Below are 20,643 nucleotides of genomic sequence, written 5' to 3'. Positions count from 1 at the left end.
ACTGTACAGAATTATTTTTACTCTTTACGAGTAGGCATTATACGCATTAAATCCCACATCTTTTTGATCCTTTGCGTAAAACGCCTTTCTCAGTATATAAGTCCCAAAATTAGTATACGAAGCCAACGCGATCTGTAAAAAAATCAGAAAAAGAATAAATACATATCCCCTACGGAATTTAATGGGAAAAAATAGGGTACTTATATTTTAATCCAAAACATGATCTATCCGAGCGCCATACTTAATCCAAAACCATACTTTGGTTTCTGTGCTTACTTTAAACAATCATATTTACACAAACTTTCACATTAATATTAGTAACATTGATGATTCATGATTTTTATTTCTACATCTAGATTTAACAGGAGTTCAGCAGAACACTGTTAAGGGATAGTGTTGGATTAATTAGCATTAGCATTAATTATTAACATGCTAAACCACATATAGCATTTCACAAATTAAATACAGTTGCTAAATTTCCTGAAATGGTAATTAATTGGTGCGTTAGCGCGCTTTGCAATAACAACGCAGGCGTGCGCGCTCTCATTAGCGCCCGGAGTTATAATGATAAATGCCGTGACAAATGCTAATGCTAACGCGGCCTGTTTTGAGTGGAGGAGTGAGCGAGAAAAAGGCACGAGAGATGCGTCGCGCGGAGTGGCTCCTGGAATTGTTTATATTTTTTGAAAATTACCGTGAATTAGGCCGGATAACATTGCACACAATAATATTTATTATGCCTGAATAGAGAATTAAAGGTAATCTTAATAAAAACTTACACACTGTACTAGGTATAATACTCATTCTATATTCTATGATATATGTACAAATGAATATCATATAATTTTAATAAAATGTAAAGGAGGTAAATTGGCAATAAATAAAAAAAAATGCGCCTTGAACTTAGTCCGTTGTTTTGTTGGTTGTGTGCGAATTGCTAATTCCTTATTCTGCATTTAAATTTGCGAAATATTATTACCAAATTAAAATTCACACTATTTTAATTCATGTGACATTAGCAATTAGCATTTGCATTAGCATGGTTATTTAGCATGCTAGTGAAATTAATCCGAAATAGCATTAATTGCCATTACTAATTAGGGATATAATATGTAGTTAGTTGCCATCAAGTTATACAGAGAAACAAAATTTTGTTTAAGGCGATACCTCAAGGTCCATTTTCATACATGTTGTTTTACCTTTAATCTGGGTAACTAAACAAGTATTGGCAAGTAAAGAATTTGAATTCACGTCTAGTTAGTGATTAGTTCTCGCAGTTGAAAGAAAAACGTAAAAATAAATAATATGCATGGATATTTCGGCCTTTAAAATTTAATATGACAAAATTTTAAAGGCAGAAATATCCATGATTATTAATTATTTTTACGTTTTTCTTTCAACTGCGAGAATTAATCACTAACTAGACGTGAATTTAAATTCTTTACTTGCCAATACTTGTTTAGTTACCCAGATTAAAGGTAAAACAACATGTATGAAAATGGACCTTGAGGTATCGCCTTAATGTGCTCTAGAAATCAAACAAGTAGGTCAGTACAGCAGTCATACTGTTTATATCCACATGTCTATTATTAATTAAATATAGGCACCTGCTGAAATTAAAAAACAGTCAACAAGGTCATGAGGTTAAATATAACATTATAATTTACAATACAAGATAATTTCTTTTAATACACATATACAGATGCTAAATCATCATAATCATAAGTTCTCTTTAAGAATAAATCAACTAGTGATACTCCATTTATATTATGCAGACCTGTGTTAATGGGTAATGCTGTTAGATGAATATAAATTGAATTTCCAGGCTCCAATGGGCCTAATTTTCTATTTGAAATTCCACACCAGAGTAAACTGCTGTCTTGCAAAGAACGCAATTTCAAGATTAAATCTAGTGTCCTCTCACTAGCATTTGTAATCTTGCATTTGAAATTAAAAGGCTCATCCACTATTACTTTATTCGGAAGCATCTCAAATGTAACCCTGATATCGCCATAATCAGGGGTCATTCTTTGCAACTGGCTAGTCTGCAATCTGCCTTTCTCACCCAAGTTAGATCTCCAGACAATATCAAGTTTGCCAATATTTTTTGCAGCAGCAAGTAGTTTAAGTTCTTTTGAAATGTTTTCTTTTGGAGTCAAACAGTACAAGTATTGACAGCTTTCCTGGGGCTGAAGTAAGGCAACATCTCCAAACACAGACACATCGTTGACTTCATTTAAAGAGTTTACAGTGAATTGCTGTGAGCTCTCTAATGATACTTGCTCCAGTATGATTGGTCCAGATGTAATGTTTTGCACTTGTGCCTCTAAATACACGTCATCTGACTCAGCATTGTAAAATTTAGTTTTAACATCTAAGGGTTTCATTACTTCAAATTTGAAGAATTTTCTGAATGAAGCTAGGGTGTTGTAATTAGACATGTATGTCACTTCACACACTAAGATGTGTGTTCCCAGGTCTTTTACTTCATGATGAATGACGTCACTCAGTGTTTCATCAACATCCAGCATAGTAGGCGACATGTTTTGTTGAGTGGATAAGACAATTCTCTGAGAGTTAGTTTGGAGATCTGCTTTTATGGAAACACTTTGAACTGGGTGGTTAGTTTCGTTATGCACACATACATAGCAAGAAAACGTTTCTCCCAAATAAATATTGCCAAAACTTTGGGGCAGCAGTAAGAACTGCCCAGCTGCAAGAGTTTCCATTTGTGTTACGGCTGTAGCATCATCTTTAAGATAATTGTTTAATATATTTCCTGGTAAATCTTTAGAGTCACACGTCACAATTTTCGGACTTATTAACGCCGGTTTAGTTAGTCTCATTACTTTTAAAGCGACTAAATGTTCCACAACTTCTTTTCCATCCATTTTTAAATAAAATTTATAAGGTAGATTTCGCGAAAATTTATTGTCTTTCTCGGGTGATGTTCATATAGACTTCTCTGAGACCTTGTTGTATTGTTTAAAAAAAAGATTATTTACAAAATCTTATTTTTACCAAATAAATGGTAGTAGAATGAAATAGTGATTTACAAAGAGAATTATAATAGTGATTTACCTACCAAACTTGACAGAACTTAGATTGACAAATGACATTTTACTTTTTTTTTGACAATTATTTATACAGACTTGGCTCAGAAGATTTGGTAAAAAAGACTCGGCAGTATGGTCTACAACTTTAGCCGATTCCCTATAAAAAGGATAAAAATGTAAGCATTTATATTATACATATATTATTATGACTTCGCAGCATGATCTTTGATAATACCCCTGATTTAAATACCTGCGGAGTACAGGTGAATGGTTACGGATACGAGTGTTACAAACATTATTCGTCAAGCTAATAATCGAACAAAATCTCCGCATGTATACGCTCGACCTTACAGTTACTTTTTTATTCGTTTTTAAGTGACCGGCTAAGGAAAACTATAACCATGCAGCCAACTCATAAGTAATCCATACATATTTTATTTGGCTATACATAATCTATGCGTATTTTGTTTTGGGACTAGGGAAGCATACAATTCGATTTTGAAGAACATCGATTATATTTTATGTAAATTACTGATGAAAAGAACGGTAACTGTACAAATTTTATCCGTCATTTGCTCTGTTAAGGTGCTACTAAAAATATATGATATAAAACTCTAACCTGCTAAAATGTTACATAATCTTTAGTGATTATTTCTTAGTCATTTATCCGCAAATGTATGCAGTTTTATTAGTTTTGGTCTCAATTTTAATTCAAATAAATTATTTCCGGTTTTATTTAAATGACGTGGAAATCATGCACTCAATTTGAATTTTCGTAAGTAATATCGATTGACTAATCTCATATTGTTATATCGTTATTTGACAGACAGTAAACATCAATATATTTTCACGTCCCTTGATTTCATTTGATTTCATTACATTTGATGCAGGTAAAGATTGATTTGCTGGATTCATTCTATTTTTCAAAGTTAATTTGTAATAATTAAATTAGACTTCACATTGAAGAAAAACACGAAATATGGTTTTGACTAAAGAATACAGAATATGTATGCCGATGACTGTAGAAGAGGTAAGAAAAATTTATTATTGGTTAGAGAAATTGTTTATTCGATTATATGCTTGCGAAGAATTTAATGCTAAAATGAACGTCTCCACCCTTTCGAAAGATGTGTCCATTGGTAGTAACAAGGTGATATGTGTACTTTGTTACGCAGTATTTATTGTCGTCTCTCATGGATATCATTTATCCACTGTAACCATGGGTAACATAAATTTTAGAGACTGAGAATAGTAAAACTCAGTTATAATATAGTATTTCTGTTAAGTGGTGATGGTATTCTAATTAGGCAAAAAATTTTGATCGAAACAATTCCAAACTGTAATTGTGATATTATATGGTGAGGGCAATTATACATGTGATGTAGGAAAATAGACGTGCTCTACTACTCTTATTATATCAGTGTAATTTATTATGCCCGTGACAACAATATGAACTTAAGTTTGAGGATAGTGTTAGTTATTTTATGTGCTTATGTTTCAAATTTCACTCATTACAGATTGTATTATGTAAAAAAAGTATGTTTCTTTTTCTATGTATCTACATAATATTGTTGTGCATATTGTGTGTGATAAGTTGCTGTTTGTTACATAAACCACTTCCAAAAATACCCATGTAGTGCTAAGTGTTTGTTACATTAGTTTAATAACTAAAGAAAAATGCTTTGAATATTTTAACTAGGGTTGAACACTTTGTTGTATAAAGTCAACAATAATATACTTAAACATACCAATACATTATACACTTAATAAAGCTGCATAGTGTGGTTGCTAAATAATAATATAAGCTAGATTTAATCTCTCAAAGTAGAGTTGCTGAGAGCAAAAAAACTTAAGTATTGAATTGGTCATAAATTTTTCCTTACAAGTCTTAACTATAGTTAGAACCTCATTTTAAGTAACTGAGTTCCTAACTACTCATTCAATTTTATTGCTGTATGGTTTCAGTACCGTATTGGTCAGCTATACATGATAGCTCGGCACAGTTTTGAACAATCCAACAATGGCGAGGGTGTGGAGGTGGTCGCCAATGAACAGGTTACTGATAAACTTAATGGAGTTGGCCAGTTCACTGAGAAGAGAATACATTTGTCCAGGTAATTAGCAATAACTAATAGTATTGACCTTACTGTTCATTACTTGCATGCCATTAATTAATATACCTTCTTGCTTATCCTAAATGTATCACCTGAAATGCTTTACATTCGCCCAAATTATCCCGATTCTGTATTACTATTGCGATACAGTTGTGTTGAGCAATACTGACTTAATTGAATACATTAATAGACATTAAACAGGAATCATCCAGATTGATTTTGAGTAGATCCCACTGTACCTGATGGGCATGGGTTCGAATCTCAGGTCCGAAGTGTTAAGTAGTATCCGGATTTTCGGCTCAGCATCACCCTGCATTCTGGAATTAGTGCCCGATATGGCAATAAGCTCGCCCCCTAATATATAATGTTATGGAGCACACATGGCGAGAAGTAGGTGCCCTGAATGCATCTCAGCCTACCCCTTTGAAGATAAAAGCCTGATATGTATGTTTTAGTATTATCCTATGTTACATTTGAATTTTATAGTATGTTTGAACTAAAAACAATACACTAAGCCATATGGAATTAAAATAACTTATTAGGCGACTTTTATGTCGCAGCATGCGTGTTTATCGATTTCGCTTATGAAATAATGATTGTGATTTAATTTCATGTTTGCATTTTATTTTAATTCTTAAAAGTAGGTAATGGTTTGCCTAGATTGTAAATAAACATTAGTATGTTGATAATGAAGATGAAAATAAAGATAAAATAAGGAGAAATAGTTATATTTTTCGTAGCTGGTAATCCAAGGCATTAGTCATTGTTATTTTTATATGCAATGGCATAAAAATAATGATTATTCCTAAAAGTTATTTTATCAGGCTAATCGAAAAATACCATTTGCACGTATACTAATCGACCTATACACAAATAACACGCATGTAAGACGATGCAGTCAAAATCAGTCAAGCCGAACGAGTATAAGACAATGGAATAACAAGGCCACTCTACTATTGTGATATGCTTAATTATGAGATTTATTTAATCACTTGGTTTTGCTCGCGATTTGGCCTGCGTGAAAAGCCTTTTTTGGTACAAAAGTTCCTAAAACACCGTGGCCATTTATTCCCGCAGTTGTACGACGTCAGGCCATCTAATAATCAGATTACAAATTCTATTATTTCCCATGGGAGCAAATAAATGAGATAAAAAGTAGCGTATGTATATCCAGGACATAGTCTGTGTGCCTATGTGTGTGTTATTTGCACAAAATCCAAACAGTTTCACTAACTTTCGCATTTATAATCTATACTATTATATAAAGCTGAAGAGTTTGTTTGTTTGTTTGTTTGTTTGTTTGTTTGTTTGTTTGTTTGTTTGTTTGTTTGTTTGAACGCGCTAATCTCAGGAACTACCGGTCCAAACTGAAAAATTCTTTTTGCGTTGGATAGCCCTATGTTCGTGGAGTGCTATAGGCTATATATCATCACGCTATACCCAATAGGAGCGGAGCAGTAATGCCTAATCTCAGGAACTACCGGTCCGAACTGAAAAATTCTTTTTGCGTTGGATAGCCCTATGTTCGTGGAGTGCTATAGGTTATATATCATCACGCTATACCCAATAGGAGCGGAGCAGTAATGCCTAATCTCAGGAACTACCGGTCTGAACTGAAAAATTCTTTTTGCGTTGGATAGCCCTATGTTCGTGGAGTGCTATAGGCTATATATCATCACGCTATACCCAATAGGAGCGGAGCAGTAATGGCTAATCTCAGGAACTACCGGTCCAAACTGAAAAATTCTTTTTGCGTTGGATAGCCTTTCGTTCGTGGAGTGCTATAGGCTATATATCATCACGCTATACCCAATAGGAGCAGTGCAGTAATGGCTAATCTCAGGAACTACCGGTTCGAACTAAAAAAATCATTTTGTATTGGATAGCCCTTTGTTCGTGAAGTGCTATAGGCTATATATCATCACGCTATGACCAATAGGAGCAGAGCAGTAATGGCTAATCTCAGAAACTAGGAGTTTGAACTGAATAATTATTTTTGTGTTGGATAGCCCTTTGTTCCTGGAATGCTATAGGCTATATATATCATCACGCTATACCCAATAGGAGCGGAGCAGTAATGGCTAATCTCAGAAACTAGGAGTTTGAACTGAATAATTCTTTTTGTGTTGGATAGCCCTTTGTTCCTGGAATGCTATAGGCTATATATATCATCACGCTATACCCAATAGGAGCGGAGCAGTAATGCCTAATCTCAGGAACTACCGGTCCGAACTGAAAAATTCTTTTTGCGTTGGATAGCCCTATGTTCGTGGAGTGCTATAGGCTATATATCATCACGCTATACCCAATAGGAGCGGAGCAGTAATGCCTAATCTCAGGAACTACCGGTCCGAACTGAAAAATTCTTTTTGCGTTGGATAGCCCTACGTTCGTGGAGTGCTATAGGCTATATATCATCACGCTATACCCAATAGGAGCGGAGCAGTAATGGCTAATCTCAGGAACTACCGGTCCAAACTGAAAAATTCTTTTTGCGTTGGATAGCCTTTTGTTCGTGGGGTGCTATAGGCTATATATCATCACGCTATACCCAATAGGAGCAGAGCAGTAATGGCTAATCTCAGGAACTACCGGTTCGAACTAAAAAATCATTTTGTATTGGATAGCCCTTTGTTCGTGAAGTGCTATAGGCTATATATCATCACGCTATGACCAAAAGGAGCAGAGCAGTAATGGCTAATCTCAGAAACTAGGAGTTTGAACTGAATAATTATTTTTGTGTTGGATAGCCCTTTGTTCCTGGAACGCTATAGGCTATATATATCATCACGCTATACCCAATAGGAGCGGAGCAGTAATGGCTAATCTCAGGAACTACCGGTTCGAACTGAAAAAATATTTTTGTGTTGGATAGCCCTTTGTTCCTGGAGTGCTATAGGTTATATATCGTCACGCTATGACCAATAGGACCGGAGCAGTAATGAAACATGATGCAAAAACGGGGACAATTTATTAGTTTTGAGAGCTTCTGTTGCGTGCGCTGCATAAACGGTTAAAGTTATGCAACAATAACGTATGACGGGATTGTTCCTCTTAAAAAGTTCTACAAAAATATATCATAAAACAAAATCCCCGCTGCATCGGTCTGCCCGAACGTGTTAAACTCAAAAACTAACCAACGTATTAGGATAAAATTTGGTATGGAGACAGTTTGAGACCCTGGGAAGAACATAGGCTCCCGGGAAAATATATAGCGTGACTTTTATAACGGAAAACATTAGCCTGAAAAACTTTATAACGCGGGCGGAGCCGCGGGCAAAAGCTAGTAATATTATAATCATGACCCTTTTTTAATAATTTCGACAAATGCTACATGTCATAATTTTAACATCGTACACTCGGGTTTTACTAGTGAGCAGTGATATGAAAGTTGTCTATTGGCGATAAGTGATAACCTAATTACGGTATGCCGTAGCCTTACGTGACCATGTTTTGTAAATATGTCTGGCACATTGCAATACTTACGGTGCATAGTTCTGTGATAAGATTTATTACTTCCTGATATTGAAAATTTCTCCGAATCGTTATATATCGCTCTGCTTAGTTATATACATCACATGCAATCGTCTGATAGATGTACATATTATGTTTTATATGTTCTTATGCGTTCTGAATTAGATGTTTCTTAAACATTGTTTTTACTTAATTATTTTGATATTGTACTAACTAACTTGTTTGTTGTTTTTGTTCTGTGTCTTGTCTTCTCTCTGAATTTAAATTAAATGTTGATAAGACGGGAATTAAACCAGCGTTTTTTGACGGTGTTTCGAAACCGTTGCAATTTAAAAAACCCTCAAGAGACTAGGTATTTACTTCATAATTGGCTATTTCTATTTTAGACTACTATATTTGGTATATTCTGTTGGTACTTTCGTGGATGTTTATGGGCGTTGGCGATGAAGTTGCCTTCGGATGACATTTGCTTGTTTGTCTCTTATTCAATGTATATAAAACAAATCCCTTAATTATCAAAACGTAGTAGGTACCTACGTGGAAACTAGTGTATATCGTATTTTTTTTGGATTAACCATATTTACATTAGTGACTCATATAATCAATAAATATTGAAATGGCTGTATAAGATCGCTATCTTGTCGATAGAATGTAAAAAGTAGGTAAACAGGAAATCAAACACTTGAATAACAGACATGGTGCCGCACCAAAGTTACTATGATGGTCGACTTTAGATATCTATATACATACACTTTGACTAGCTTTTGCTTGCGGCTCCGGCCGCGTGAATAGTTTTTTCGGGACAAAATTTTCCGTTATAAAAGTCACGCTTTAAGTATATTTTCCCGGAATAGAAAGTAGCCTTTGTTCTTCCCAAGGTCTCAAACTAATCCATACTAAATTTCATCTAAATCCGTTGGGTAGTTTTTGAGTTTTACGCGTTCAGAGAGGCAGACAGATGCGGTAGGGAATTTGTTTTATAATATATTTTTATAACTTATTCAGAATAAACATAATCAAAATATCCAATCAACTAAACTTACATAGGAACTATCGCCATACTATAAATAATTGAATGAGTTAACTTAAAGATGCGTTTTTATTTTTCGATTTCTTGGACAATAATGCCCGTATCTGATCTGAGAATCTGATTACATGTCAGCGATCTGCCCCGTAATATGTGGCATAACAAACACGACAAAAAGATTCGTGTCGTTTAATAATGATGTTTGTGATTGGTCTAAAGACCGGCGCGTTAGTCACATGTTTGTCTCTCGACCAACCAAACTGAAACGACACGGACCCTCGTGTCGTCTTTTTTACATTCTAAACCGACTGGTCTGTTGAAGAATCAGATAGGATCAGGGTATCATTAGAGTTTCAATTACTATGTTTTTAATAGGTGTTTAACATGTATTGGGTTATTTTTGAAATGTTAGACATAATGAAAAGGCCTTCGATAGTATGTTGTGTTTTCCAATTTTTTTATTGTTTTAATAATTTGTTCCCAGTCACCTCCCCTACTGGCTCCAGTCTTTAATACCCAAAATATTTTACATTACTGAGAAGGCATGGAATTATTATCCTTACACTATTACCGGTAAGCATTTCTCGTCTTAGTAATATTTTTGACCTGTCTAAATTATACACTAATTAACCCATGTTATTTATTTTCCATGTTTGGTGATGAACATGAAGAATACACAGTGAGTGTTTTTTAGCTATCAGCTTCTCTAGCTTGTTCTCTTTGCTATTCTTGAAGGAAGGAACCTTCCACCAGTTGTTTGAACTTAACCAATATTAAGTTATGGTCATAAAATACTAATCAATGCAATAAAATAAATCTTTTTAACAAATATAATTACGGTAGTGGATGTAACGGTTATTTTTTTAACTTATTTATTGGACGCCTAAAATTGACATATTTTTATAGTAAGTAGTTTATTTTTCAATTTTCAGTGTTCCTTCATCCCCAAGTTCTCAATATCGATTCAGACTAGATACGAAGACAACAATGGGACCACTGAAAATGTGAGAATCAATATATAAAATAATATCAGACATAATATCGCCGATAACAATTATAACAAATTATATTTATTTCATAAAAATATTTTCAGTGCTTGGGGTTAACTGCAGAGGAACTGGAGCAAAGGACAGTCGACTTTCTGGATATCGCTTATGATGAGATAAAGCCACATCATTACAAGGAGGCAGAAGACCCAAAGTTCTTCAAATCGGAAAAGACCGGCCGAGGTCCCCTGGTTGAGGGATGGAGAGAGACGCACCAACCGATCATGTGTTGTTACAAAGCTGTATCTGTCAAGTTTGAAGTGTGGGGCTTGCAGACAAGGGTGGAAGAATATGCTCAAGGGGTAAATACGCTTTTCAATGTAATTTCTTTATGGACAATATTTTCGTCTTAATTTACGAAATTGATACGATAGACAAAACACTTCAAAGTACGCTCAAAAAGAGTTTGGATATAACACGTGTCTGAGTTAAATGTTCATAACCATTATAATTAAAGTGCTTTGGTTGCGTCTATAGTAGTCATTTGTTTTTTTTTACATTTTGCTTCTCTATGATGGTAGCTTAAAATAGCTTTATTTTTATTGTGATAAAATAATGGTTGTAATCTGAGAAAAATTTGATAAATTTTCTATGCAGGCCATACGCGAGATCTTGTTACTTGGACACAGACAGGCTTTTGCTTGGATGGATGAATGGTTTAACATGACCCTTGATGATGTACGGGAATATGAACGAGAGATGCAAGTAAAGACGAATATTAAGGTAAACAGTATTTACGTAATTTATAATATTTGTCGAAGTCGAAGTATATAAATAATGAAGTCTATAGACATTTAATTTGTAAAGACTATAACTACAAAATTAAAATTTGTATCTAATTATTTTTGTGGTTTTCGATAAGTAACTTCGTAATTAATTTGTTTTAAAGTCAAATACATATTCGATATTTTTTTAGCTTAAAGCAACACTAGAGAATGTCGAGGGCAAAGAGGAAGACGATAAATCCGATTCATCGAAACCCCAAACTCCGAGAACGCCGAAGTCGTCAAAGAGTAGCAGCAGCACCCCCACAGGGGAGAATAGAACGTGGTTCAACTGGTCGTAAATACTCATTCATTCCGATCAGAGTTGATCTCTTCATGGGCGTGGCTAGTCATTTTCCAGGAGGGACTCGGGCACAGGCCCGAAAGCGCTATAAATTTTATGTCTTTCCATTTTTTTTTGCTATCATATTTAATTATTCCAATTCCTTAACATCCTGGTCCGCGCATGGAGCCCCCACTCCTTTACTAGCTACGCCTATGGACCTCCCTAACACAGGGTTTATTTGTATGTGTGTTCATTGTTGCCTTTCAACTTACCTCACAACACTATTTCAATTTATAAACCCTGAAATGAATATATAGATGGAATTGCTTATTGTTATATGTGGTGTTAATTTTGTTACTAGGAAATTATTAGGACTGCCATCTGAAAATAAATCGGAGTTAGTGAAACTAAACTTTTGAAATTATAGTATAATACATTGTATATTTTATTTGTATCATATTAAAAATCAGCCTCTATCGAAATATACTTCGTTAAAAAACCCACTTATATCGAATCTAGAAATAATAACGAACAAGAAGCAGATGGCAAGGATAAGTTATAATATGAATGAAGAGCTATACTGAGAGTTAGTCACAAAACATAATTTTATGAGTGAACTGTAGTTACCATTCCTACGTTTGAGATGTTTGTTAGTTGTAGTTAAATGATATACTCTTGAGTGACTCTTAATAATTTAGAACAATGCGTTTAGGAAATCTTTTAGTAATAAGTTTTTGAGTTATTAGTCAAGATGTTTCTTGCAGTACAAACTACAAAGTATCTTCCCCTACAAAGCAACATTACTTCTGTTGTGTAAGAATCGCTGTGTAGTAAAATACTTTAATTTTAGTGGATTTATAGGAATTTTTGTTTAGTTTAATATAGTGAAAAGAAGTTTTATCGACTTATTTATGTAAGGGGTACTCGTGCAGTTTACATGTTTGACACCTATTGCTTCTAAATAGAACTATTCAAGTGTCTGTCTGTCCTTTAGTTAAGGCGATACCTCAAGGTCCATTTTCATACATTTTGTTTCACCTTTAATCTGGGTAACTAAACAAGTATTGGCAAGTAAAGAATTTGAATTCACGTCTAGTTAGTGATTAGTTCTCGCAGTTGAAAGAAAAACGTAAAAATAATTAATAATCATGGATATTTCGGCCTTTAAAATTTCGTCATATTAAATTGAAAATGGACCTTGAGGTATCGCCTTAAGGAAGTTTTCGTTGTGGAGCCTAAACTGAGGCATAATTAAATATTTATTTAGTGATAATCATATATTAAGGCTATATTAATTGCTGCGTCTTATTCCAAGATGTATTACTTCGTTTATACAAAACCAGTACGTTTGGATGCTACTACATTATCATATTTCAAGTCCATGAATATGTCAAGGCGACGATTACTTACATATATAGCCTTATTATTTGTTATACTGGCACGTCAGTGAACCCAACCTGATGGTAATATATATAATAATGATCCAGATAGTCGACTGACGAGAGATGATTACACCTCGCCTGTCGATATAATTATGCCGGCATTTTGAAACCGGATATACATATAATCCGGAAATGCGACATGCTTACATTCTATGGTGGAGTTTAAGCCTTGTGTACGGTGGTCACTATCCGGGCGGATAGAGGTAACATATTTGACTGCATGTTGAAGAAAATTACCATAATTCACGTATCCATGGAGACAATATGATAAAGTAATATCCGCCTTAAACTATAACTAATACTTCTCATACAAAAGTTCGAATATAGAATATTTAATTTAAAAGTAAGGAACTAAACTTAATTTATTTATTTCGTAGTATTTTATCTGAATTGTGACCAGTTGGATGACGCATCATAATCCAAAGCGCGGTTAAAGGATAACGATCCTAATTCCTAAAGTGTAAAGTGTTTTGAATAACGTGTTAGAAAATTTGTAAAAGTTGATGTTTTTGATCGATATGTTTATCTATGTTAAATTTAAAATACTCTGTTAAATTTCACAAATGTGTAGAAATAGTATTGGATGTTAGGAAGCTTAAGTCTTAGGAAAAAAAATCAAAACTATTTTCAATTAATAAATAGGTTTTGGACACATGCTTGTTTTGACACGTATTGTATAGAAGTAAATTAAATTCTATTGAGCTTACTATGTTAAATTGTTATTGTGCAATGTTATCCAAGTGTATCTAATAATGTCAACTAACAGTTAAATGTAAAACTGTTTGTAAAGTGGATTAATTGTAAAAAATAAATATGTTGCATACCTATTTAAATAAATTGACGTATATTCTATAAACACGAACGTCCATATAAAAAATGTGCTCAAAATCTGAACTAAACTGGCCACCAAAACGTCACTGTTATAACTTATTTTTTCACTTGAACAATAAATCATACTTATTTGACTAATATTTTTTATTTACATCTAGGTTTACACAGACTCGAGTTCTTATATTATGAGCGCTACTCCGTACATAACCACACGCTGACAATGTTGAAATCATACTAAAGTCAGGTGTACGGATTGCAATACAGTTGGATCAAAACAATGAGTTTACGAAATGCCAGATCTAGTACGTACTACATATATATCGATGTTAAAATATGTTTTCGACTACAAGGTAATTGTTTTTGATTGTTAGAAGTAAAATGAATTTGTTTAGCTGAATAAGCTGATATAGTACACATATTGTTTGTTAATTTACGGATTGATCAATTCGTAAAGCTGTGTCCCTGTGCAATATTACATTTATGCACTTCTGTAAGATTTAGTATTTATAATATCGGAAACAAGCTTGAAGAAAGAATTCTTCATGTTAGTTTTATATGTTAGAACTAAATTACTTATAGAAGAATATGTTGCAGTAATATTTTATCCTTCACCCTTTCATGTGTACAGTAATAATAATGACTTAATAAGAGACATACCAAAGAGCTCCGGATGAGGCGGTGAACAGTCACCGATATAAGTAGCTGAACAAATTCAAAATTTCAAATCATCTACACCACACCAAACTTTTTTAATATTACCATATTATATGTTTCTTTATAGAAATAAAAGGGATTTACTTTACACACAAAGGAGAAACATGTTTCAATTAAACTTAAGGTGTATAGTCGATTTGAAGTGTTAAATTTGTTGAGTCACTTATGTAGCTGACTGTACATATTTACAGTACCACATTGAGCATAATTGAGATTATTCTAGAGGGCGCCACCGATATTTGTCATGCAAAGAATTAGCTCATCAAATTTACGCGCCAAAATGTTATTAAAACATGTTTTATTTTAATGATATTGTAAATGATCTTAATGGAAATAAGGCTACTCAATTTTCGTCAGAGTTAAAAACCGTTAAAAGCTTTTACAACTCTTAGATATCTCAGATCTCATCTCATCAGAGAACTAATTGAAAGGATTCTTTGTATAAGATTTTGCAGAAAAGCTTTGTACTTCGTTACCTATTGAATGTAAAGATCAAACTAATTCTCTATTTATTTTAAAAGCAATGAGATTTATAGAATCGAATGTCAGTCCGCTGGTTATATTCGCTCCTCGAATTTAATATATTATACATAATATACAAAAATAAGTTTTTCTACATGAAATGTGGACTGTAATAATGCCAAATCTCATACTCTTCCGTACGCGAAAATGCTTAAAAGTGGGCGTAAAATATTTTCTTCAGGGGGCTTTACAAGAGTTTTGCATGTTTTTGCGACGTATATACATATTTCATTGTTGTATCATCTATCATCATGTTTATGTGGCGCCCCTAGCGGGGGTAATTGACGTAAAATCGGAAACAGAGTATTTTGATCCTTAGAAGCAAGATTAATTATGGAAATCGAAAATGTTTTGTGTGTAGTCTTCTTCCTATAGTTTTCTTGCGCGATGTCCTTATTGCTTTATTCTGAAAACCAACTTCATAGATTCCATTGGCCACAAAGTTGTCGAAAGCTTTGTACTTATAGATTAGAGATATTGTAATTAAAACTGTTATTAACAGAGTTTTATTGTACTTGAACAAAAAACCTACATTTTGAAATAACTGTGTTTCGCTTTTATGGTGTGATAAATACAATGCATTTATAGAGAACCCAATATATTTATGTATCTATTTATATTAAGTAATAGATAAAAGTGGATACATTTTCAGTGTGAAGTTTGTCCTAAACTAATGTCTACCAATTTACTTTTTTTTAAATTAATTTAGTATACTTTTTTATTAAACATTACAATGTAACAAATTACAACGGTCCTACGTGGTGATAATACATTATAACTTACAAAATGACTGCCCTAAACATAAATTCTTATTTAATGGTTTTGTGCGTTTTTTCTACGATTTTAAATCGTGCGACATTATGTGCAACGAGAAAACATTTAATAAGACGTTAAACAAGCATTTATGAATAGTGTGCAAGTCTATCGATATTATGTAATTAAAATAACTACGTGTTAAATAAATGGAGATATTTGTCGAATATTTTATGGAGATTTTATTTTAATATCTAAAACATTCATTTAACCAAGTTATTGCTTCTGGTTTTTAGGTTCTAAGGTAGCTTTACCGCCGTTTTAAATAACGGACGCTTTTTTAAGTCCATTGTGAAAATTTACCTGCCAGAACAGGTTTATTTTTGTACTCATAAGTTACCTACATACTTATTTTAATTGGTATAGTTTTTGAATCTGATAAAATATTAAGACGGGATAATTTAAAAAAGGCCGTTAGTAAGAATTCGAATAAATTCTTCTGTTTTATTTTCTACAAATGCAAGATAACATTATAATCACAATATAGATTAATCAATAAGACCTAAATCTGTGTGACATCCCGTATCCATTGCAAGTGAGCTCCTATGCCAGTGTAGACTCCAGGGACGCCATTAGCTCCACAGCCCATACCATAGCTGCAAATGCCTTGTACCACTCCATCACATATTAATGGACTCCCTGAATCGCCCTGCGGAAAGAAATAGCTTAAATCTGGTGTCACCATTCCTAAAGACGTTAAAATTGTATCAAGGATATTATTCATATTTTATTTACGAGTATCTTTGTACGGGATTTGGTGTCCGTACAAGGATTTACGTTTGGTTCGTAAATATAAAAGACTAAAGTCCGGGTAAAATATTGTTTATTTACACTGAACTAGTCTAAATGGTAAAATGGTAATGGTTATGGTAATGGTAATGAGAACACGCGAACTGGTTGACGATCGAACGTGAACTGATTGGTAAAATTAATACAATTAATTCGTGTGGTGTAAAGCCCTGACACAGCGCTGTGCGATGTATGTTGCTTCAACCGTACCATCCTTGCAATCTTAAACTTGTTTATGAGGATTCGCTCGATAAGCTTTTTAAGTCATGTTTCAGAATAAACTTGTTTAGTTTTTACGGCAGCTGGCCTGAAGTTAAGCACCTTTATCGATTTAATCAGCAAAATCGTCTTAGAAAAATTTGGAACATATACTGGAAAAGAAACTCGGGACTCGCATGATGTGAAGAGTAAACAACATTTAATTGCTACCGAATTAAATTCCGGTTTACTTAGGTTTTTCGATTTTAGATACATGAATAGTTTTAGAATTAATGGGCTGTTAAATGTTTAGTCATCCAAACATCCAACATATAGTTCACATTTCAGCAGAAGTCTTCAGTACAAGTCGTACGTGGCAACTCTCAGTATTCTCAGAGGTAGGACCTGTCCAGTTTCATTAATTTAATATTACAGCAATTACAATTATTACAACAGAACTCGGCAGATGGTATACCAGGCTCAAGTCTGTATCGTAGCAACAACGTTAAGTTTATTCACACATACCTACTTTTCTACGACGTTTTCGGCGAAAAGACTGCTATTGGGGTATCTAATTACACATCTTGTGTAAACGACGGGGAAGCCATAAAACCGAGGGATTAATTATTTCTAACGTTTACTATGTCACTATCTTGACATCACTATTCAATGTATATATCTGCCGGCAAACAGCTTGCTCATCGCTTGTGTATGTCCGCAGGACCATGGCGCTGCGTACCAACCGAACGATTGGGAGATCATTTGTTTACATACCAATATATTATGTTCGAAAGTACGGGTTAGTGCATTAAATGGTTTCTATTTTCTTTTATATGTAGGTATAATTGATCGATGGAAACAATATCAAAGCGACTCTACATTTTAATCTGATTAGAATGGTAAAATTTTTCACAATTTTCCCACGGACCTATTTGTTGTACGAAATAGGGCAATTGTATAATATTTATTTTTGTGACGTATATAAAAATTAAGCATTAAATAAATACGTAGAATAAAAAAAAACGATATAAGTAAAGTGATCTCTACTATTGTTGAATTAGGCAGTAAATCGAAAACCGACTTTAGTTGCATGGCATTAAGAAGGAGAAGCGTGCCTCTGCTGCTTTATTAAAACATTAGCTACAATTACAACAAAGTATTAATGCGAGATGATCGCTTGGCACACTCGCCGCTAAATTAATTGTAGGATGTAACAACTGCTATTTAATTAGTGCACCGACGGACAACTTTGTTACGGGTGATTAGTACATGTATGGCGAAAATATTTCGTCTGGAACATAAATGCGTCAACTGCTAGTTACGAAACATTACGCTTTCCTGTGGATTTTGTCATCGCTTAGAATATTTGCTGAATATATTATTAGGTGTAGGCGGTAGGATTTACCTAACGCCGCGAATCTGTGTTATTTCACTCTTAGACAGTTCGGAAGCGGTATTATACATTCTCATGTACTATAATTTTAATTACTTATATTAATATTTTATACATTTTGTTAGTTATTTTTTGCTATCTACTACAGACAGTGTAGTAGACAGCAGATGTCTATCAGTACCTACAATGGCTACCCGTTGTCCGTTAATTCGTTCATAAAGATACGTATCTATCTAGCCAACCACACAGATATGCGAGGGAGCTTAACGGTGCTTTAGAAAAATCCAATAGTAGATATCACTTGATTTTTCCCTTAGCGGAGCTCTGGTGTAACTAACGTGACCGCCAAAGCCGTGTTCTCGTCGCACAGTTTAGATATCTCGCACATCGTTGGTGGAAACACGTCCAAACTCGGAAAACGTGCACGATATTGAAACTTTATCGGTAAACAAGATATTCATTCTATGTGTTACCAATTTCCGCGTCTTCCATTAGTATAGGTACGTATGCAACACTGTAGCTCATATCCAATTACCTGACAGGCGTCGACTCCATCGCCAACAGCGCACAACATTCCGCCATCCCTTTTTGGTGCGACGTACGGACCTAATTTATTTGTACATTGGTCCAAAGATACAATTTTCAGTTTCCCGCCGTATAATTGCTCTGTAGCCTCCGACGAGTTGATATCTTTTATTCCATAACCATATATTCTGCATTCACCTGCAAAGTGTCATTGCTTTCGTAATAAATAACCTGTTTCTAAGACAGACTATCAAAAATGGTCATTATTCTTTATGTAATTAGGTAAATAATGAAATGAAATGAAATGATTTATTTGAATCTGTAAAATGTTATACATTATTTAGATTCCGTCAATATTAACACTACCACCAGTTCGGAAAGCAGTTTTCACCAGAGAAGAACGGGCAAGAAACTCTGGTGTTGCTCTTTTCAATCAGTTTAGGGTAAAGACTACAGTACATGATAAAGTAAAAAGAAAAAAAACAAATAAAGTTTAGAGCAGTTCATTTATAGGCTCGTGAAATAAGGAATAAATTAATTTAATTTTTTATATGACTGCACAACCCTCTCAGGAATCATGAAATTTCTCTATTATCCTTATAATTATTTCCTCCCAGTACCTCTAGCGATTAGAAATTAGAAATGTAAGCGAAATGGGCAGAACAGTCCACACAAGCAGCACCCGTTCACGAGTATGACGCATGTGTCAGCCATCGGCCTCCTCAACCATATTGTAGGGAAGTGGCCGACCTGTCACACGACGCCGCCGCAGGTACAGACAGTTAGTTAAAAAAATTAAAATAGTCTTTAAACAAAAAATCTCTAAAATGTAATAAATAAAATAAATTTATCTGCCTTTTATATATTATAAGTACGTAGTAGACAACATTCTGATTTGACGTCGCCTCGGGAGACTGCTAAAAAAATATATTGTTACCCCCTCCCCCATAAACCTGTTCCCGTCTGGGATTAAAACAGCATTGTTATAAAAATAATTTAAATAAGTATTTAATATAGAGACGCAAACTTGATAATATATTATAAACTTAAACGACATAAGCCATAAGTAGATTTTGAAATCCAAAATTTTATTTGAAATATTTATATAATTCTGTCTTGGAGATTGCTAACAATATGCGGTCTTATACCAAAACATGATTTTATATTACTAATTTATTAATTCATCTACTTACTTATATTTAAAAAATAAGCACAATGCAATGCGTAGTTATATTTATACATATGTTTGTTTTCACATATTGGCTATAAAATAGAACCGACTTATAGATTTCTTGTTTTCGTTTACCGGAGCGTTGGTTGGATCGTAAACACAGCGCAAACATATAACTGTAATATGATAGATAAGAGTATATCCGTGCTCCGTGCATTACTATCAACCCACAGATTGTCTGGATACCATTTACCTGACACACCGATTAATGACGGGCTTGGTAATATTACGCTGTCCGTCCATGCTATGATCTCCGATAGCATTATACGCAGTATAGCAATGTCGTGAGCTCTTGTAGTTCTGAAAACAAAATAAATAGCTGCCTTAAAAGTTTTTAGGCTTTCGTGACCAAACACGGAATCCTTTATAGTTGTGCCAGATTCTATCATCAGTACTCAGATTTGTTGTTATAATATTG

At 33.9% G+C, this 20,643-nt stretch overlaps 3 protein-coding genes across 6 annotated transcripts in view; 1 reads left to right on the top strand and 2 right to left on the bottom strand.

Moving 5' to 3' along the window:
- LOC115456105 (calcium-binding protein E63-1) overlaps nucleotides 1-20,643 on the bottom strand; it is a 58,147-nt gene that overhangs the window by 30,776 nt on the left and 6,728 nt on the right. The window lies entirely within an intron of this gene.
- LOC115456125 (trafficking protein particle complex subunit 13) lies at nucleotides 789-3,129 on the bottom strand. Its single transcript, XM_037438411.1, has 2 exons — nucleotides 1,523-3,129; nucleotides 789-1,159 (listed from the first exon to the last, which is right to left on the bottom strand). The coding sequence occupies exon 1, from the start codon at nucleotides 2,889-2,891 to the stop codon at nucleotides 1,686-1,688; it is 1,206 nt and encodes a 401-aa protein (XP_037294308.1). The 5' UTR covers nucleotides 2,892-3,129; the 3' UTR covers nucleotides 789-1,159; nucleotides 1,523-1,685.
- On the top strand, nucleotides 3,873-12,873 carry LOC115456104 (cytoplasmic phosphatidylinositol transfer protein 1). Of its 2 annotated transcripts, none has more exons than XM_030184996.2 (8): nucleotides 3,873-4,086; nucleotides 5,022-5,170; nucleotides 10,156-10,244; nucleotides 10,343-10,350; nucleotides 10,604-10,675; nucleotides 10,765-11,019; nucleotides 11,315-11,440; nucleotides 11,634-12,873. In XM_030184996.2, exons 1-8 carry the CDS (start codon nucleotides 4,036-4,038, stop codon nucleotides 11,781-11,783), a joined length of 900 nt encoding a protein of 299 aa, XP_030040856.1. In that variant the 5' UTR covers nucleotides 3,873-4,035; the 3' UTR covers nucleotides 11,784-12,873. The 2 variants fall into 2 exon arrangements, with proteins under 2 accessions (XP_030040856.1, XP_030040857.1); XM_030184997.2 differs by lacking the exon at nucleotides 3,873-4,086 and adding an exon at nucleotides 4,210-4,279.

The sequence above is a fragment of the Manduca sexta genome, chromosome 14 (genome assembly GCF_014839805.1).
Source record: "Manduca sexta isolate Smith_Timp_Sample1 chromosome 14, JHU_Msex_v1.0, whole genome shotgun sequence".
NCBI lineage: Eukaryota > Metazoa > Arthropoda > Insecta > Lepidoptera > Sphingidae > Manduca > Manduca sexta.
The sequence above is the reverse complement of the archived record's forward strand: the minus strand, read 5'-3'. Positions and strand labels throughout refer to the sequence as shown.